Genomic DNA, 17,227 nt, shown 5'->3' with positions numbered 1-17,227 from the left:
GGTATCTAAAAAATTATTGCCGAAACCAGGGGGCCTATGTTATCGCCATAATTTAGCAGGGCCAGAAAGGTGGGCCGAGAAGCAAGATGGGCTGGAAAGATAATCGTAGTGGGCTTGCAAATCAGCCCCTGTGCGGGTGTTTGAGGCTAGGGTTGACCATGTATCTAGAAAGGCATGTGTGTTTAAATAGTTGAGATAGAGATAGCCAAGATTCGTGTCGTGGTTAGTTAGGATTGGTTAGGGAAGGCAAGTCTCCGAACTATAAATATGTATCCTGGATTATAAATAAAACAATCAATCATTCACCAACAACTCTCGGCACATCGCCACCCCTGTTCTAGGGTTTTTGCGGGTAAGTGCCGTGCAACCCCGATCACGCCTCGCATGGTCGGGGCGGCATCATCCCTGCTTATCTACTTTTTTGTGTTTCTCGTACTGAAGCATTGTTGATGGCGAGTAACACTAGTTATCTTGGCATTTATAGAGTAGCATTGGCTCTTCCATGCTTTATTTGTGCATCGTTTGTTACCTGTAAACGTTCAGCTGTCATCGTGCCGGATCCCAGGTGTAAGGGCAGCATCTTGCTCTATTCTTGTTTAGTAGATCCAATCTGTTCTAGTTAGTCTTTGTTCATCAAAGATTTAGTTTAATATCTGCATAATTAGACCCTTCAAACAGGTTGAATGTTTTGACGGTACACTTGGTGCTTTATATCAGCTTAAAGAGGGATTGTTCCGGGAATCGGCTCTTTGTTGGTTTTTAGGCGTCTGTTTAGGTTGTTATTTTGTTACCTTTCGTATCTGTTAGGCTCAATCATGTGCAGGATATTCCGGTTATGCAATGAAAGCTTTAACTATCGTAGATTGGGTTAGCTTAATAATTATAGAGCAAGTTTTTACATTACCATCGGATATGCTTGCCTTATTCAGATATATAGATCCGATCCGGTACTGAATACAATCAGCTCTTTACAGTCGATATCGGGAATCACCCGATGAGCCGATCATGGCTCGGACTAATGTTTATACGTGTCTGTGCATGTAGGAAACTAACATAAATCGCTTCCACACCTTCCTGATCAGGTACAAGGTCAGGTGGCATGCCTAGCAACCCAGACGCCAGGTCGTGTGCTGGATCTCGGGCCGTTGACCGAGGGATCGGGGCCCACCAGCAGTCCTGGGAGCCTCCTGGCTCCTCGTGTGTCCTGTCGCTACTCGTCGGTGGGTTTTGACCGACAACAGGTGCACCGGCCAGCTGGCCTGCCGGCGATGGGACAGGGCAGTAGGAGGAGAGAGGAGGGAGAACATGATGGGACTTATGCGCGACAAGCAAAAATAGAGGGGGCCTGGGTGAAAAAGGAGCTAAAACTCATTCTTCCCAAGGTCAAATCAAAAACATTTGAAAAGCAGTTTTGTTCAACTTTTCAAGATATACATTTTCTCTTTTATGACTATGTTCATTTGAGCAATGCATAAAAAGTTATTTTGAAATTCCAAAAATAAGTATTTGAATGACATGTCATTTCATGTGAATGTTTGCACTTTTAGCTCTTGAGTTCAACTAGACTTTTGTTGCTCTCGTTATCACAGATGTGTCATTAAATTTTTAGAGTCATTTGTGATCAACTTTCAAAGTTACAAGGGTTTGTTTGCAAAGTTTGAAATGTTTTTGCATATATACATATACTCATATACATTTGCTTGAAAGGTAGATCTTGATGGGTTGTTTTCTACTTTTCTTGCTCTTTTATGCCTGATTTCATGTTATGGATCCTTGTTTAGTCTTTTAGATAGCTAGTGTGTCACACTTCGCTGGGTGGTAATGATGAAGAAACACCCAGGTAAGACCTTAACATGAACTTGCGAGTACTTTTGCTCAATTTGCAGTTGCTGAGTATTGTTGGCATCTCCCTTTTTCTTGACTCTGCTCTGGTAGCTCCTCAAACCCCAAGCACTCATAGCGAAGGGTCGAGAATGCTGCCGGGGATGATACTGTGAGGGAGCAGGGCATGCCCTCCGTCGCAGTGCACCTGATGTCAGGTTCTGCTGGGGCCGCGCCAGGGCAATCACCACCAGCGGCTGGACTGAGTTTCAGTGGTAACCATCGTGATTGCCCTGCTGGGGCAGACATCAGCCTCGGTTGGCACAATGGTGCTAGCGAGTACCCTAGGTGCAGCTCCAACACCTAGGGTACTTAGAAGTAAAGTATTATCAGTGAAGAGATCCACTCTATGAGTATCCGAGTACTTTTTCCTTGCGTATTGTAGGTTCATTGTCGTAGATGACAACTCTTATAGTTGTTCTTTGTGTGTAGGCCATCCTCTACTCTAGGCTTGGAGCAACATAGCGACACCACAGGAACTCCAGCCCCCGAGCTAGAGAAAATGTCAAATGCCGCCGCGACAGACACGGTGTCGGCGACTATGGCACCCGAGAACCCAGCGTTTGCTGATGCCAAAGCCGATAGAACCGGAGCGGGAGACTAGCCAGGCGTCGAGGAAGGGCCTGTGGTCAGGGATGTAAACCCGGAAATGCCTGCAGGTGAGCACATTGAAACGCCTCCAAGGCTATGGCCAAGACTCACCAAGGTAACAATCTGCTGATAGCTTTTGCCTTGCATTATTTTATCCAGTTGCTTGTATCTGAACTCGTGCGAGTTTTTCTTTTGTCAATTGTCCACAGAACGCAATAATAAGATATAAAGAAGATCTAGCAACTGACGTGAAGAATCTGCTGTACCATGCAACAGATGATGTAGAGAAGTTGATTAAAGCGCTCCAAGATGCAGATATGCAACTCGCAGAGTGTATGACTTAGATCAGGGACATGGCCGCTGAGAAGGAGCTGAAAGATAAGGAACTTGAAGAGCTCAAGGGTGCGCGCGCGAGTAGTTGTAGACATGGTAGATCCTCCAGAAGAGGGTGTAATCAATGAGAGGACACTGTTGGAGCGACTGCATGAAGCCCCACAAAAGATTTCTGGATACATCTCGGAGACCACCAAAACTTATGTAGCGCGCATCCTTGGGCTCATAAAGTCCTAGAAGGCCAGGGCCAATCTGAACCCACTGGTTGACGGTACATTTACTGATTGCTCTGAGAAGAAATTCTCAGAGTATATCGAAGAAGTAAAACCAGTGGCTTAGAGATTCAGTGAAAGCTTAGAGCAGGAGTAAACATAATGCGTAATCACTGAACCACCTATCCGTGTATGTAAACATGTCAGACCCGGGCCGACGTGACTATGGACATGGCATACATCTTACAGGATAAGGGGTGGGACATGGCCTACACCAGTTATAACTACTCCTAACGTAGTAGAGCTACTCATACTATAGTAGAACTAGTCGGAATAGAATAAAACTACCCAAAAAGTAGTCGGGTAGGACTCCTGAGCTTGTATCCAGCTAGGATTTCCATGTACCCCTGTCCCCCCATACTATATAAGGGCGGACAGGGACCCTCTTTGAATAGGACCATGAGGGACAACTTTTGCCTCATGGAAGATAACACAAGATCACCCCGATCAACACCTAAGGCAATACAAACCACACACAGGACTTAGGATATTACGCTCTAGGTGGCCCAAACCTGTCTAAACTTTATGTTCCTTGCACCTTCGAGTTTCTGATCTCGGTGACACCCTACCTACAAACTCACCACCTCGGGGGTATCCCTCAGTGGGTGTGGCGGTAAAACACGGACAGCTAGCACACCAGGTAGGGGTGTTCATCGAGCATCCACCGGAGAACTCGATGGCATCTTTCAACTTCACCAGCACCATGCTCGATGAGGGCACAACATTGGTTTTTGGCTCCTAGATCCGCGTTGCCAATGGCTCGGGTGGCTTCAACAACCACCTAGCTAACTCCAGGAAGCCGGAGGCCTTTGCAGCAGCTTGACGTAGCAACCTCGACGAGTTCGATATGAGTTGCTGCTCCCCAATCTAGCCGGGGAGGTTGAGAGGATGTCCATTTTCGATGCAACTTCAACTCGTGCTACACCAGAACTAGTCAGGTTGGACTCAAACTGATCTGAGGAGGCTACACGGTTTGAGTCCCTCTCCAACTTGGAGGAGGACTTAGACCATCTGCTCAAGCTCGAGGACGAGGGAGCCACCACCTGTTGGGGGCCCCCATTTTTGACAACTACTCGGACTCAAATGAAAAGTACTCGTTAACTAGTACTATACCTTCAAGCTGGAGCTCGGAAGGACTCAAGGATGAGGGAGCGACCGTTGTTTGGAGGCCCCTGTTCTTGACAACCACTCGCAACCAGATGACCACCTCGAATCCTTTTCGGGTAGTCACCTGGGTTTGACCATAACGTCTATGCCGCAAGGTTGGTTCGCATACTGGAAGGGCTTAGAGCCCTCTGAACTACTCGAATACAACTCTGACCTTGTGGCCTTCACGCAGGAACTACCTTTTCAGGAAGACAAAGGTATTGCAGATCGCATTACTCTGGCAGAATCCACCCTTCGGCGTATCAACCCCAGGGAGCCGGAAGATTTCGACTACTCCGCTCAACTTCAGCTCATGTCACAACATCGATGCGCTGCAGCAATGACCTTGACTACTCGGCTCGTGCCGCAGTTACGACTGCTTCGACAAATCGGCAGCGCCAACGACTACTTCAACTACTCATCCCGACTAGAAACTAGTCGGGGACGAGTCTTAAACTACTTGGTGTCTAGCTTCGCACGGTCAACAACCAGTCGAAATCAGGTCCGACTGGTCAGCTTTGTCGATAATCGCCCACAAATCAAAGCTATGTTTCGCCACCTACTTTTTCCACAACGCACACTCTCTCCATCGGCAAACTTGAAACCTCCAAGCCATGTCTAGTTTGGTCTAAGGCAGTTCAACCTAGAACCCTCTCCGCATTGGTAGAAGATTTGGATCATCTACTACCACTCGAAGAAGGAGAAGCCACGACGTGTTAGGGGGCTACTGTTTCTGACAACTACTTGGTTATGGCTGCTCATATGACACCTATAATAAGTAACCTCCAGGGTCTGGTAAGGGGATCAGATTGGTCAGGCAGGTTTGAGCATCGAAAGTGCATGAAACCCTCCAGGTTTCGCAAATCAGGTCCACCACGATCCATTACCACACCCAGCGAACTTCCTTTTCAAGAAGGCAGACCCCTCCTTTCTTGCGATGACGAAGACGAAGGCCAGGTGGTGCGAAGTGCCAAACGCTTCGCCCCCAATCGAGAAGTATTCATGATTCACGCCGGCGAGGACTGTGAACACCTATAGGAGGTCCAGCTAGATGACTACCTCCTTGATCCACTCGACGAAGACGTGAACGCAACAATGGTTATTGAATTCCTAGACAACATCAAGGTAGAAGATGTAGATGACATCGAGAAGGAACGCCGTAAGTTCATCAATGCGAAGCATGCCGAATGCACGCACCACGCGGTCGAGACAAACCAGTGGGGGGGGGGAAGGCAACCTCTATGACTCCTCCACGGGCGATCTCCGGACTATCATCAACGCTGGCCGGGACGCTCACAATGTCATCATTGCCAAGTAGCAGGAGCATGAAGAAGTGGAAGCCTACAGCCCCACCCACTATCAAATCCCTCTCGACTACCTGGAGACAACTCAGAAGCACAAGCCAGAAGTTGGAGAACAATCCACCTGTAGAAAGAAGACTCTCAGTTCGAAGGAATGATTCGAGCAGGCTCTCCACAAACGATGCTTATGGCACCCGAAGATCATGCATTCCACCTTCAAATGTCAAACTCTCCGAAGGGCCCTGGGAGCTCCGCCACTCAACAAAGACTACGAAGAAAGGTAACGGGACTACCCGAATAATGATTTATTCATAAATTAAGAACCCGATTCAAGGAGGTTTTCTAAGGGTCTTTTAGATGTTTAGTTTGTTTAAACCATTATTTTGGGACTGTGTCTTGAAACAAGGGGTTCCATAAACCTAAAAGCAACCCTTTTTACCACTTAGACAGAGTCACCATTTATGTTTATTATTGGGATTAATCATGACTTCCTTGCTATACAACTCTGAGACGTGCCCAATGAACATCCAGCCTAATTAGTGCAACCTTTTTTTAGTTGATCTCTTGTCACCTATTCCTCAAGTTAAGAGCCTTTTTTACCAACACTCGGGGGCTAAGGATAGGGCCAGTGGGGATAGGCTCGGGAAAGAAGAAAATGATTCAATTTCTTCAAGGCTAAGCTTAGGGAACCTTATCACAGCCGAGCCATGCGACTGCCACAAGTGGTCGCCTCGTTTGGCAATGACTAGTGTGTGGCAGAACCAACCTGAATTACACAGGCTCAAGTGCGCTGAGCCTTTCTTGGAAGGCAGTAAAGACTCAATCGCACTTCAAACGGTGTAACCCCGTGGTCTGTCGGGTAAAGTCCCGATAAAACCACCTAACTCAGGATCAAAATAAGGTACCTCATACGAAGACGAGTCCAGAGATACAATCACCGACAATTCTACATCACAGACATGATATTACATTATTATTCAAACACATACGGTAGTAAGACCTAACTAGTATGAATTTATATAAAACTTGTTTTAACTTTGAGTATTTGCAGCGGAATTTAAAACACAACACTACTAGACGTCGCAAAACAGATATTGAGCTAAGCCCAAGCTCAATATCACTCGGAGGGTCCTGTGTTGGCCGGGGACGGATCCCACTCCACGGTCCAACCATCGGGAAGTGCATAGGGCCATGGTACAGGCAGAGCAGAGTCCTCAGGGGGATTACCTGGAACAAAAATCAATCACAGGACTGAGTATTCTAATACTCAGCAAGACTTACCCGTTTTATGGTACACTTAGCCATGTAGCTAGACTATGAAGGTTTGTAATGGTTCTAGGTATAATTTCAGCTGAAAAGCAACAAAGAGTAGGTCCTTAATTTCAACTTTTAGTTTTCAGGTTCTAGTTGATTATCCATTCTAAATAAGCAACTATCGCTACTCAAGCATGGTAGAACTTATAAAGCAAACATCATCTTTGATCATCATCCGGTTGCTCTTTTTACTCTATGTGTCAAAGGGATCAAGCAGTCTCAATCTCCGCGAGAAATGGACAATTCTGAATCGAATTTCAAAACCTTGCAAGGGCAAACCTAACTCACACGCTTGGAATATCCAATGATTATTTCAAAGCAACCGTTTGCCTTTCATTCCGACTCGTGGATCAGTGCCACCACAAGCGACTGTAGGACCATACGCACACCAATGTGCAGGACATACGCGTGTAGCGCGACTACATGACCGTACTCCTGTCCGCGGTGCGAAACATACTCCTACAGTGTGCGTGACTGTAGGACGTACTCACATCCGCTGTGGAATGTACTCCCGCACGTCGGTGCGTGTGCGAAAAACCAAATTATGAGTGGTGGGGGGTATGTCCACTCCTCGGGCCGATTGGTTACTAGGCTTACCGCTTACCATATTTCGCGGCTTGTGGCTAGTACTTTCAAACACTTAACCACCGCTACGACACACTGCGACCTTATCAAATTTTCATCAACATAGACGGGGTTTCTGCCAAGGTCATGAATCATGATCACAACCCCGTCCGTCATCCTTATTGTGGTTACAGGAATGTAAACGTTGCAACTCCTATGAACTCGCGAGTGACAGGAAATCACTCGAATTCTACCAGTCCTATTAGTTTAGCAACTAGTCGGACTCAGGTTCTAGTATTCAATACATAGGTTCCTAGGAATATGCAACTAAGGTTTTCAATACAATTCCTAGAAACTTAAATGCACAAGTGGATATATATGAATATATAATTTGCAGTGTAATAAAATAGCAGTTTATGTCCGGGGCTTGCCTTCGTTGGTGGGGTTGGGGTCAGGGATGTCAAAAACTTCCGAACCTTGGTTCGGGGCTTCAGTTAATTCCTCGGCAACGTTCACTTGGTCTTTAGAAAACCTTTGCTCGTGTTCTGGGATTAGTTCGTAGTCCCCGTCGTCGAGAGTCGTTGACGCTACATGATATGCAATGATTTGAATTAGGTGGTTCTTGAGTTGAGAATTTTACTTTAACAATGGATAAACACAACTTTACAATACAAGAAATTTGAATTCAACTCTACTATTGGTATCTTAATTCAATTATCATAATCAATTGAATTAATTGAATTAGGTTAACAAGTTTGATTTTTATTTTGAAATCCACAAAGGCTATGGCCTTGAATTTTTGTGGGTAAGCTTACTTCAAGCAGATAAGCTTACTTATGAATTTTTCATAATTTTCTGAAAATAGAAACTAAAGTATTTGAATTAAGTTCAAATTTCAACTTTAAATTCAAACCTTAAACAAAACAGTGCTATAAATTCTTGAAAGATTTACTATGAACTGCTCAATTACAGAACATCCCATGGTAAAAAGATCTAAGCTTGATTTGCATAAGTTTAAATTAGTTTAAGCTAGGATTTAGTACTATAAGTGAAATTTGCACATAAGCTCACTTATACCCTAAATAGGCTACACACCAAAAATCACAAGCAATAGAGCTAGCATGCAAAAGTTATACATAAGATACCCTTTTGCTAAACTTTAAAATAGCTCAAAAAGTATTTGGTTTCACATTAAACTTCAGTAAAAAAAGTTGTAGAATTTACTTCAAGGATTCAAACAAAACTGGTTTGACATTTTTCTATGTTTCCTACAAATTTCTACAAATTTCTAAAGATCACTGATTTTGAATTGAGGGGAGGGACTGGAATCTTGCAGCCAGGCCCTTAGAAAGATTTAGATCAAAGCAATTGTGTCCTTGGCTCATCGGGGAAGGAAGCCAAGAATTGCTGGCCAAATTCCGGCGATGGTAGTCGCCGGCAGCGAGGGGGAACTGGCCAGGGAGGACCAGGGGGCTTGCGCGGGCTTAGCTGGGGGTGATGTGATGGTTGGGGTTGACCGGAGGGGGTGGAACGGCGCTGAACCGAGGCGGCGGCAATAGAGCTCAACTACGGCGGCGGTGTTTCGGTGTAGCGGCTCACCGGCGGTGGACCAGAGGTGGGGGAAAAGCTCCAGGGAAGTAAGGCAGTTCGATTGATCACCTCGGCGAGAGCTAGGATGGCCGGAGGGGTGGGTTCCCACGGCAACCCGGGACGGCGGCGAGGGGAGGAGCTCATCGGCGAGGGGAATGCAGTGCTCAAGGGCGGCGATGAAGGGGCTGGTGAGCTTCATAGGATCACGGCGAAGCTACTGGAGGGGCTGTCGTAGATCGAAACAGGCTGGGGCGAGCTGGTGACGGCGCGGTGGACGATGGCAGACGGCGAGCGCGGCGGTGGTCCAGTGGAGAAGAAGTCGAGAAAACAAATGACAGCCATGCGAGCGGATATAAGTAGTCGAAATGAGTTCCTAGTCCTGCTGTGGAACTAAGAAGAGGCACGGTGAGCAGTAGCTGCTGCTGGCGGCCGACGACGGGCGTGGCGGCCGGGCGGAGCTCGGGCAGAGGCGGGGTGACGTGGAGTGCGCGGAAGAAGGCCAGAAGCGTGGGTGCTGCCAGAAGCAGGAGATGGCGCCGGCGGGGCTGTAGTGGCGGTGAGCGGCGGCAGTCTACGGCGGTAGAGAGGGGCAGCTCGGGCGGACGGCAGAGCGTCGTGGCTTGCTCGGGGAGGGCTAGCAGGAGGGAGGTGAGGCGGTGGGCGAGCTCGGGGGCGACGCGTGGAGCAGCGCTGGAGCAGGAGGTAGCCTCGGGCGGCGCGGCACGGCAACCTGCGGCGGCACTGTTGCGCGGCAGAGGAGGAACAGAGGAGGAAGAAGAGGAGCGGGGGCGCCAGGGACTAAGTTGTGAACTTTAAAAACTCCAGGGACCTTACTGTAAACCAAAATTCCCCACGGTTCTAAAGCTCAAATAAAAAAGTGGTCAAAATGAAAGTTGTAGCACTTTTTATTTAGGGCTCAAAACCAAAAACTCAAAGGATAGAACTTTATTTTAAAACCTTGGGCTTATTTCAAACTTTTCAAAGTTTTAAAACTTTGGACTTAATTGCAAGTTTTATGCAATGTAATGATGACTAACACTCTTACACTTTGACCCCTAGTCAAAATTGGAAGTTACATTTGTAATTCAATATTTTGCATAAAAGGACTCATATTTTTGAAAAATTACACCTAGGTCCTTATTTCCACACATGCACTCAATTTCACACATTTCAATATATACATTTCACATCCTTTCCTAATATTTTACTATTTTGACACCTAGGGTGTCACAACCTTTCCCGCTAAAAGGAATCTCATCACGAGATTACAAGAATGGTAGATTTGGAAAGTAGATACCTAAGGAATCTTAAGGAAATCAGGGAAATTTTTCCGAAGATAGTCTTCAGTTTCCCAGGTGGCTTCTTCTACCGTATGGTGATTCTATAAGATCTTATACATCTTAAGCTTCTTTCCTCGAGTGACTCTCTCCTTGGTATCTAGACTTTGAGTGGGTCGTTCTGCATAAGATAGATCAGGCTCAATCTCGATGGCTTGAGATTCAAGGACCTCAGTAGGCACTTTGATACATTTCTTGAGTTGGGTATATGAAAAACATCGTGAATGGCAGCCAACTGAGTAGGAAGACAAAGTATGTAAGCTACTAGGCCACAGGCTTCGATGATTTCGAAAGGTCCAATATATCGAGGTGCTAATTTTCCTTTTATACCGAAACGTTGAACACCCTTACTAGGAGATACCCGAAGATAGACATAATCTCCTACTTGGAATTGTAATGGTTTTCTTCTTTGGTCTGCATAACTTTTCTGTCTAGACTGGGCGACCTTAAGATTGGCTTTGGATAAGCTTGACCTTATCTTCGGCTTCGGTGACTAAGTCTGGTCCGAAGATTTGGCGTTCACCGATCTCAGACCAACTTAAAGGAGTTCGACAACTTCGACCGTACAACGCCTCAAAGGGAGCCATTTGAAGACTGGACTGATAGCTGTTGTTATAAGAAAATTCGGCCAAGGCTAGATATTTATCCCAGTTTGTACCATAGTGAATGATACAAGCTCGGAGCATGTCCTCAAGGATCTGATTAACTCGCTCAGTCTGTCCATCAATTTGTGGATGGTATGCAGAGCTTCGAATTAGCTTGGTTCTGAGAGAAGATTGCAATTGTTCCCAGAAGCGTGCAATGAATTGTGCCCCTCGATCAGAAATGATTGTCTTAGGGACACCATGCAGTCGAATAATTTGATCAAGATAAACTTCGGCATACTTCTTAGCAGTATAAGTTGTATGCACGGGAAGAAAATGTGCTACTTTGGTGAGTCTATCAATGATTACCCAGATGGAATCATGCTTTTGAGGTGTGTTGGGAAGACCAACGATGAAATCCGTACTAATGTCTTCCCACTTCCATGATGGAATAGGCAAGGGTTGGAGTGTACCGGATACCTTCAGATGACTGGCTTTGACTCTTTAGCATGTATCACATTCGGATACATACTTAGCAATTTCTCTTTTCATTCTGGTCCACCAAAAGTTTCGCCTAAGGTCTTGGTACATTTTAGTACTACCAGGATGAATAGAAAATTTGGACAGATGTGCTTCATCAAGGATCTGCTTATGAAGCTGATGATTCTTAGGTACAACAATATGATTGTTGAACCATAGAACTCCTTGATGATCCGTGTGGAAACACCTATATTTTGCTTCTCCCTGAGATAGTTTCTGTTTGATAATTTTGATACCTTCATCATGCCATTGCGACATGATGATTCTATCTTGAAGAGTAGATTCGATAGATATGAGATTCAGGCTGCCTTAAGGAATAATGTCCAAATTGAGTTTTCTCATTTGATGGCAGAGAGTTTTATTGAAGATTTCTATGGATAGGCAATGACAATGTGCCTTGCGGCTAAGTGCGTTCGCAACCACATTAGCCTTGCCAGGATGGTAGTGTACCTCAAGATCATAGTCCTTGATCAATTCTAACCATCGCCTTTGCCTCATATTTAGGTCGGCTTGAGTGAAGATATATTTGAGGCTCTTATGGTCAGTGTAAATGTTACACTTGGCGCCCATAAGATGATATCTCCAAATCTTGAGAGCGTGTATAACAGCTGCTAACTCAAGATCATGGGTTGGATAATTTTGTTCATGATTCCGGAGTGCTCGGGAAGCATAAGCAATAACCCGGTTGTTTTGCATAAGCACACAACCAAGTCCAGTCCCGGAAGCATCACAATAGACATTAAAAGGCTTGGTACTATCTGGTTGAGCTAATACTGGAGCAGTGGTTAGAAGTTTTCTTAGTGTATGAAATGCTTCTTCGCACTTATCATTCCAATGGAATTTAACCTCTGTCTTGAGTAGCTCAGTCATTGGGTTGGCTATCTTAGAGAAGTCTGGAATGAATCGACAATAATATCCAGCCAATCTGAGGAAACTACGGATTTGATGAACTGAAGTTGGAGGCTTCCAATCCATAACTTCCTGAACTTTAGGGGGATCAACCAATATGCCTTCACTGGAGATAGTATGCCCCAAAAATTTCACACTATCAAGCCAGAATTCGCACTTAGAGAATTTAGCATAAAGGTGGTGATCACGTAGTCGTTGAAGAACGACACATAAATGATCAACATGATCTTCTTCAGTCTTAGAGTATATCAGAATATCATCGATGAAAACCACAACGAATTTATCAAGCTCCGGCATAAAGACTGAATTCATAAGATACATGAAGTATGCCGGTGCATTAGTGAGTCCAAAAGACATAACCAGATATTCATATAGTCCATATCTGGTCGAGAAAGCTATTTTTGGAATATCACTAGGCTTAATTTTGATCTGATGGTAACTAGAGCGTAGATCAATCTTAGAGAAGACTTTGGCTCCAGCTAATTGGTCAAATAAGATGTCAATGCGGGGAAGAGGGTACTTATTTTTGATAGTAACCGCATTGAGTGGACGATAATCGACACATAGCCTTAAGCTATTATCCTTTTTCTTGACAAAGAGAGCAGGGCATCCCCAAGGTGAAGCACTTGGGCGTATGAATCCCTTGTCAAGAAGATCTTGAAGTTGGATCTTTAGCTCGGCCAATTCATTGGGCAGCATTCGGTATGGCCTTTTAGAAATAGGAGCTGTGCCAGGTTGGAGTTCAATAATGAACTCGATATCCTGATCTAGTGGCATTCCAGGCAAATTGTCTGGAAAGATATCGGGATACTCACAGACTATAGGGATGTGTTCTAATTTGATATCTGTGATTGCATAAACACAAGAGTAGCAGTACTCTTGTTGGGGCAGATAGAGGGTAGTGGCTCCGTTATGTGGTGAGTCAATCTCAATAACTCGGGAAGAGGTATCTAACAATACCTTATGTTTGGTCATCCAATCCATCCCAAGTATGATATCCATACCTTCTAAAGGGAGCAAAACCAAATCAATTTTTATTTCCTTACTACCCAACTGTATTGGCACACATCTAATTAGTTGATTGGAACCAACCTTTCCCCCAGGGGTGGAGATCATATACGACCCTTTGGCTTGACAAGAATCGAGTCCCACTTGGGCAACACATTTGTCACTTATGAAGCTATGAGTTGCACCAGAATCGAATAAGATAATAACGGGTTTATAGTTGATAGAAAATGTACCCGTCATTATGGGGGCTCCTTCTGGAAGTTCTGCAAGGGTGGTGAAGTTGACTCGCCCTTGCCGGACCTGCATTACTCACTTCTTGCCCTTGCCCTGATTGTTCTGATTCAAACTGCCCTTGAGGAGGCTTCCTAGGTCGAGGACAATCCTTGATGAAGTGATCCGTACTCCCGCAGTTGAAACAGCGATTAGTGCTGCTTCTCTGCTGAAACTGTTGATTATTTGGCCGTGGGCCAAACTGTTGCGGCTGTTGCAGAGGCACTGGAGGTCTATACCCTCCTTGCAGTTGGGGCGGGCGGAAAATGAATCTGCCAGATGGGGCATTCCGCTGCGGTGCTCTGAGCTGTGTATTGGGAACAACACGATACCTCGATGACTGAGCACTCGAGGGTCCAGTAGGGGTCTTCCATTTCTTCTCGGCACGATGTGCCATGATGCAATCCTCCTGGGCTAGGGCCATATTACCCAGCTCACTGAAAGTATAAGCCTTGACAAGATTCAGGCATTCCTTGAGCTTGGTATTGAGGCCACGACGGAAACGATCCTGTTTCTTGTCATCATTTTCCACATGATAACCTGCATATTGGCACAGATGATTGAAAGTCTATGCATACTGCAGTACCGTACGGATGCCTTGGGTGAGGGCCAAGAATTCATTCAACTTCCACTCCATCAGTCCTTCAGGAATATAATGTGCCCTGAAGGCAGTCTGAAATTCCTCCCAAGAAATAACATGTCCAGCAGGCTGCATTGCACAAAAATTATCCCACCAAATGCGAGCAGCACCACGAAGTTGCTGGGCGGCGAAGTGAGCTTTACTTGAGTCTATACAAGGTATAGTAAGGAGGGCAAACTTCGATTCAATGGTATGAAGCCATGCATCGGCATCTAGAGGTTCTTCAGCTTTACTGAAAAATGGGGGCTGGTGCTGAGAAAATCCTGATAACTGGCCACTTGGGGATTGAGGTCACCATGACTTCCTCGTGATTGCTGTCGATACTGGTTCTGGTGTGCTTGCACTAGCAGATTGAGAAGCTCAGTTTGTTGTGCCATAACCTCGGCTAGATTTGGGGGGGGGGGTGAGGTGGCGGTTGTTGAGAACTGCTAGCCTGGTCTGGCCTGAACCCTTCAGGAGTTCCACGCGTAGCACCAACCATCTGAAAAACATGGAAGATGTCCATTACATCAAGTTATACTTGCTTCCATTTTCAGAATATACCGCACCAAAAGGAACATGAAAAGATAGCACAACAGATTGACAGATCGATAGATGACTGAATAGGAACTTAAGTTATAGATTACAACTGGTGGTCTGTATATTATATCTTGGTAATCTACCGATTACCATTCAATCATACCTACTCTTGCCACATATAATACAAAAAGTAGCCCTTAGGTCAAGCTAGATTACCCACTCCCTATGTCACACCATTCTACACTAAACACATCTAGGATATCGATGACAAGGATGATTTAGAAGTCGTCGAGGTTGCCCACAGAAGACTGGCTGCCAGATGAAGAATGGCTGCCGGAAGAAGAATGATTGGGCTGAGTATTAGGTTCTGGATCTCCATGTTCCGAATCTATCTCAGACACACCTTCAATTTCCTCAGGTTCTTCTTCTGAATCTTCCTCTTCTTCTTCTAACTCATTTGGCACAAGAGGAGGCATTTGCTGTTCTTGGAGCATCTCAATATGTCCAAGGGCATCACCTAATTCCTGGTTCAAGTCATGGACTTTTTCCTGCAAGAAGTCAATTACGGTGTTGCGCTGGAAAATTTGAGCATCACCCTCCAAGATCTGCACCTCCAAATGTCCAATGGTAGTATCTCTCCCGGCAATTCCTTGACCAAGCGAATGAATCTGGTCATCTTTCAGGGTAAGACTCCTATGAAAATCCTAGGCCAGATTCACCATATCGTCCATACATTTTTGCTTCAGTGACTGTAAATGATACTGAGTGTTCATATACCTGATCACTGTCCTGAGGGTTTATTCGGCAAGATCTCCAACTAAATGTCCAAGATGGTTTGTTCTGTAGTTTCACTCAGCATCATGTGCAAAAACTGCTGGAAACAGTCCAGTAGGATATGCTGCTACTTCCTCCGAATGTTGTTCACAAAAAGTAGTGATAGCCTTGAGGGCTTCTGCTTCAAAGGTGTCCACGAGACGATATCCGACAACTTCTATCTCAATAGATTGCCACTCAAGGATAGGATGTTGGGGAACAGTGACAGTAGCACGGCATCGGGGGACTCCGACCTCAGTAAACTCACGACCCTTATATTGGGTTGGGTACCTGTGACACCCTAGGTGTTAAATATAGCAAGCCAATAGGAAGAATGTTTTGTATGTGTTGAATGGTGTGAAATTTGAGTAAAGTTATGAAAATAAGTGGATTTATGTAATTTTACAAAAGTACAAGTCCTTTTATGCAAGTAGTTGAATTACAAAAGTAACTTTCAAAGTTACTAAGGGCTAAAGTGTAAGAATGCAAGTAATCATGACATTGCAGGAAAACTTGCAATTAGATCCAAAATTATAAGAAATTTACCTTAATAAGGATAAAACTTTATTAAGTTTGATTTGAGTGCAAAGTTGTAAAATAAAGCATTGTACTTTAGGTTTTTGAACTTGAACCCTAAAGCAATGTTGTAGGGTTTGAAAAATTCTACAACTTCTATTTTGATCATTTTCTCATTAGGCTTTTGGATCAGTGGGAAATTTTAGTTTACAGTGAGGTCCCTGGATTTTTCTATTTTTGCAAACGAGTCCCTCGGACCCCCTTCCCTCTTCTTCTTCGTCTGGTGCCCTGCTCTGCTCCTCTGCTTCCTCTGCTGCTGGTTGTCAGCGCCGCTCACCGTCATTCCAGCTACTCCCCAGCGCCACCTTCTGCTCGGGCAGACCCCACGCGTCACTTGGACGCCAGCCACCACCCTAGCTCCTCCTCCCTGGCCCTCTCTCGCGCATGCCACGCTGCCCTGCGGCTCTGCCGCCCGCCACCTGGCCGCCGCCGTGGCAAACGCCCGTGCACGCCCCCTCTTTTCTGGCTCAAGAGCTTCACAAGCTCCCTCTCTTTCCATTCCACTCTCTCTTTTGCTCTCCACTCGCCCCAAGCCTCTAAACACCACTGCTGCTCCTTCTTCGCCGGCGAACCCCTGGTCGCCGCGGAGCTCCCACCACGAACCCCCATTGTCCCGGACGACCACCTAAGAAGCTTCACCGCTCCACGCCGAAGCTCTACGACCCCACCCCAACGCCAATCCTTCATCGGAGCCCGGTCGCCGTCGTTCCCCTCCTCTCCGGTGAGCTCCTGTCACCGTCGAACCCCTCCCTCCGCCCCTTCTCCATCCAATCCAGCCACCCCAGTAGCTCCCTCACCTCCTGCTACAGCTAATAGACCAGAGCTTGGCCGCCTTCCTCACCGGGAAGCCCCTCGCCGACGAGCTCCTCCTCGCCGCCGCCTCGGCCGCCGTGGGAACCCCACCTCCGGCCACCCCCTCTTCCTCCCAAGCCCACCCTTGGACGCGCCTTGAGCTCCTGATGCTCGTGGGCCAGTCCTTCTCCACCCCCCATCGCTTGCCTCACCGGAATTTGGCCGGCGATGTTCCTGCCCTTCTTCC

General features: G+C 46.0%; 1 protein-coding gene across 1 annotated transcript in view; it reads left to right on the top strand.

Moving 5' to 3' along the window:
• Nucleotides 1-9,077: 9,077 nt before the first annotated feature.
• Nucleotides 9,078-17,227, top strand: part of LOC112903607 (mitotic apparatus protein p62-like) — a 35,955-nt gene continuing 27,805 nt past the window's right edge. The window contains exon 1 of the mRNA XM_025972851.1: nucleotides 9,078-9,180. Coding sequence (XP_025828636.1) covers nucleotides 9,078-9,180 — 103 coding nt within the window. The remainder of the gene's footprint in view (nucleotides 9,181-17,227) is intronic.

This window comes from Panicum hallii, chromosome 8, assembly GCF_002211085.1.
Source record: "Panicum hallii strain FIL2 chromosome 8, PHallii_v3.1, whole genome shotgun sequence".
NCBI classification, from domain to species: Eukaryota; Viridiplantae; Streptophyta; class Magnoliopsida; order Poales; family Poaceae; genus Panicum; species Panicum hallii.
Note: the sequence above shows the minus strand (reverse complement) of the source record. Positions and strands in the feature narration are given on the sequence as shown.